The sequence below is a fragment of the Fukomys damarensis genome, unplaced genomic scaffold, assembly GCF_012274545.1.
Source record: "Fukomys damarensis isolate Sample0158 unplaced genomic scaffold, DMR_v1.0_HiC HiC_scaffold_39, whole genome shotgun sequence".
NCBI classification, from domain to species: Eukaryota; Metazoa; Chordata; class Mammalia; order Rodentia; family Bathyergidae; genus Fukomys; species Fukomys damarensis.
Genome location: NW_022900951.1, coordinates 127,180,580 through 127,184,483, shown reverse-complemented (window position 1 = coordinate 127,184,483; position 3,904 = coordinate 127,180,580). Strand labels below are relative to the sequence as shown.

The window sequence follows — 3,904 nt, the reverse complement described above, 5'->3', positions numbered from 1 at the left end:
CACAATCTTCCCTCCACATCTGGATGTCCCTGTGTGTGGCAGGCAACTTGCTCATGGCTGCAGCACCCGTCAGTGATGAGTTCGTGGGTGGTGTGCTGTAGTTGGGGGGGGGGCTGGCGGAAGGGTCCTATAGGGTGCCCTGGAAGGGTCTATTCTTGTCCTCTGCTCCTCCCTGCTTCTGCCTCTTGTCTGCTGTGCGTGAGCCACTCTCCTCCGACAGGCCCTTCTGCCTTGGAGCAGCCGACCATGGGCTGAGAGTGTGGGCCCAAAGTAACCTCTGCTCCTGGCACTGTGGCATCGGGCACTGTGTCCTAGCTTCTCTGTGCCGGGTCCTCCAGGAGCTCACTGTCTGAGCCTGGGTTGGGGACAGTGAGGATGAGGGGACTTTGCCACGCTCAGGACAGCTGTGATGGTGACGGGAGGCAGGGAAGTGAGGGCTCCCACAGAGGGTGTGGCTTGCCAGCCGGAGAGGAGACACTGGCTAGAGGTGTGCCTGCTGAATTATTCATTTCCCAACCGCTGTACTAGGGCTGCTTGCCAGGAGAGAGCCCTGTGACCCAGGGCTTTATACACCAATCGGTTCAGTCATTCCCTTGACTCACATTCACAGGCACCTATTTCTTGCGGAGCCTGGACTCTTCACACTACAAAAGGTCCCGGGGAAAAGGAGAAGTTTACACAGCATTGTCTCAGCAGCAAATGCTGCAGGTGCAGCTGGCATGGAAGGCCAGGGGCCGGAGGGCAGTACCACCGTGGTTCAGGGTGCACATGTGCACACACGTGTGCGCAAATGTCATGGGACAGATGCAAGATGTGCAGGTGTGTGTGTGGTGTGCATGGAAGCCAAGAGCCAGCAACCTGATCTTTCAAGACTGAGGGGGAGAGTGGAGTGGCTCCCAGCCCGTGGACAGGCATGACAGGGGTCAGGGGCACGGGGGCACTCCACTGCACACACAGAGCCATGCAAGCTGCATGGGCTGAGAGTGTGGGCCCAAAATAACCTCTGCTCCTTGCACTTTGGCACTGGGCAGGAATCTCTTCAGGGAACAGTGACACTGAGCTGGGAGATGGAGGCTGGCCAGGAAACAGGGCGACTTGACAAGGGCTGGCATGTCAGGCCGAAGCCTTAGGCTTTCTCCTGAAATGGAGGCACCCTGGGGGATGTTAGCTAGGGCCTCTCAGCTTTGAACTTCAGGAAGCTCACTCTTGTGGCCGGTGTCATGGCTGAACGGAAGCTCCCTGAAAAGTGTCCATTTCTGAATCCCAGATGCTGGGAACATGACCTGATTTGGCAAAGGAATGTTGGGAAGAAGCTATGAGCTTATCGTGGCTTACCTGAGCAGACCCTAACCCAATGACAGAGAAGCCAGAGACATACGCAGGGGAGAAGGCCAGGCGAAGATGGGGGGACTGGAATGATGCAGTCACAAGCTAAGGGACAACTGAGGCTACAAGAAGCTGGAAGGGTGGAAGGGCCAGAGGAAGAATGGCTCTGGTCAGCATTGTGACAGGATGCATTTCTGTTGTCTTTTAAATTTATTTTTATGCTTTTTACAAATATTGCCTATTTTAATGGCACTGGTTCAATATCCATTTAAAACCCAGACCCTGAGCCAGAAAGCACAACTAAAATCTAAAGGAGCAGTGTTGTGTTGTCTATACTTCTTTTTTTTTTCCAGCTTTAATTGAGTTTATTGGTACATTTTAGGGATACAGTACAGTAACATTCATCGTTGGGATCTTGTACCTCTACATGACAGGTCCTGGTTGTCATTTTTTCCCCTTATCCCTGCCCTCCCTTCACCCCCTCCTCCCCTCCCCATCTTTTCATTATCTCACATTTTTTTCTTTTCCCTTATTACCCTTCCCCTACTCATCCCACCTTCCCTACATCTTTATCCCCTTTCTTTCCATTTCACAATGTCAGTAATCTCATTAGGATCTTATGTATTATTGCAGTTTATTCACACCAGGGACACTATTCGGTATTTACACATGTGTGACTTATTTATTTCACTTAGGTGTATATCCTCAATATGTATCCATTTTCCTATGAATGAATCTAATCTGTCATTCTTTATGGCTGAGTGATATTCCATTTTATAGAAAAACCACATCTTCTTTATCCAGTTTCCAACTGATGGGCAAATGGGCTGTTTCCAAGTTTTAGCTATTACAAACTGTGCTGCTATAAACGTGGGTGCGCATACATCACTGTGATATGAATCTTTTAGTTCTCTTGGAAAGATACCCAGCAGAGGGATGGCTGGGTCAAAGATCTCTACACTGAAAACTGTGGCACTCTGAAAAAAGAAATTGAGGAGGATATAAAAAAAATGGAAAGATATGCCCTGCTCCCGGGTAGGAAGAATCAACATACTGAAAATGGCCATACTACCAAAACTGCTATACAGATTCAATGCAATGCCAATTGAAATTCCAACACTATATGTCTACACTTCTACACGGGTAACCTTATATTGCTGATGAAAATTAGAACGTTTCAGGGATCTTCTGACAAGATTTTGTTTTTTAAAGTCTTAAAATGCTTTCACTTAAGTGAAGCCAACTTTGGACTTAGTCCCTACTCTCACCATTCTGTCATCTTCACTCCAAAACCTATCTTCCTCTTCTCGTGGTCCAGATCCTTAGGCGTGAAGCTTCAAGTTAAGGAAAGTTTTCTCACAGTTCGGTTCTCTGAAAAACTTCTGTCTCCTGCTGCAAGTCACAGCCAGGGAGCAAAGGAATCATAAGCCCAAGTGCCAGGGCCAAGTGGAAAGTCATTAAAAACGATCGTAACCCAGCCTCAGGATGCACAGTCCTGAAAAAGGTGCCCTCTCTGCACATGCACATCATTTTTAGAAAGGACAGCACAAGGTTTCAGAGGGGGTGTGTGTGTGCCAATTTTCACTTCCATTTAGAACACCGCATTACAAAGGAAGTATTTTTTTAAATAAAAGAAAATTGAAGGAAAAGAAAAAAAAAGAAAGGAATATCTAAACCTTTAAATGACTGCCTTCCGGTTTCTGATAAACTTCAAAGCATCCGTTCCCAGCTCTTTTGGAGTGTGATCATTAGCAGTTCTCTGACTCTCTCGGAGACACCGGTCTCCCTTTTCTCATTCCCGTTGTCTTTAGTCATCCTGTTTGTCCCAGCAGCCCCAGGACATTAAGCCAGCTGGAAAGAGCACAGTGGAGGCGTGGGGCGCTGAGCAAGGGGAGAAGGCTGGACAGATGGGGAGGTAAGAGGTGGAGATTTCCACGTCACCCTGCAGCGACTTCAAATCAGAGCAATGGTCTGAATGCATGTGTGAGTTTCATACTGAAAATTCATTCTGCACTTATTAAGTTCCTGCTGTGTGCCGGAGCTTAAATCTGTGAGATCCACACAAATACCTTTAATGCCTCTATTAGAAAAGACCCTCTTCGCCTTTTGCACAGCGTTTCCTTCGGGTCTCATCTGAATGCTTGTTCGAAAATCTGGATTTGGGTTTTACAAAAATTAACGTGTCTCGTTAGGGTCGACTGCCTACTCACAAGCCCGAGCAGACACCTAAATCGCAAGAGGGAACTTCTGCCTCAGCCCTCAGCCAGCGCCCAATCAGTTCCCGCTGGGGCCGGGAGCGGAGTTTGCGTTTCCCACGGGCGGGGCCTCCGCTCCCAGGCTCAGCCCTGGGAGTCGTAGATCCCGGTTTGAGTTTCCCGGAGGAGGGGCGTAAGGCTCCAGGGGGCGGGGCGTTCGGCCTCCGGCGGTGAGCAGGCACACGGAAGCCTCCAGGAGGCCGTTGGCTTCTGCGCCTGCGCTGGCTTCTGCGCCTGCGCCTGCATCTGCGCCTACTTGCTCAGCCGGGCTTACTTCCGCTGCGCAGCCGCACTCACTCGGCGGGGGCGGGAGGAGCGGGCAG

General features: G+C 49.8%; 1 protein-coding gene across 1 annotated transcript in view; it reads right to left on the bottom strand.

The window, feature by feature from the left end:
- Positions 1–3,904, bottom strand: part of Dusp9 (dual specificity phosphatase 9) — a 44,371-nt gene that overhangs the window by 39,898 nt on the left and 569 nt on the right. The window contains exon 2 of the mRNA XM_010628050.2: positions 3,537–3,671. Within this exon, the coding sequence (XP_010626352.1) occupies positions 3,537–3,671 (135 nt within the window). The remainder of the gene's footprint in view (positions 1–3,536; positions 3,672–3,904) is intronic.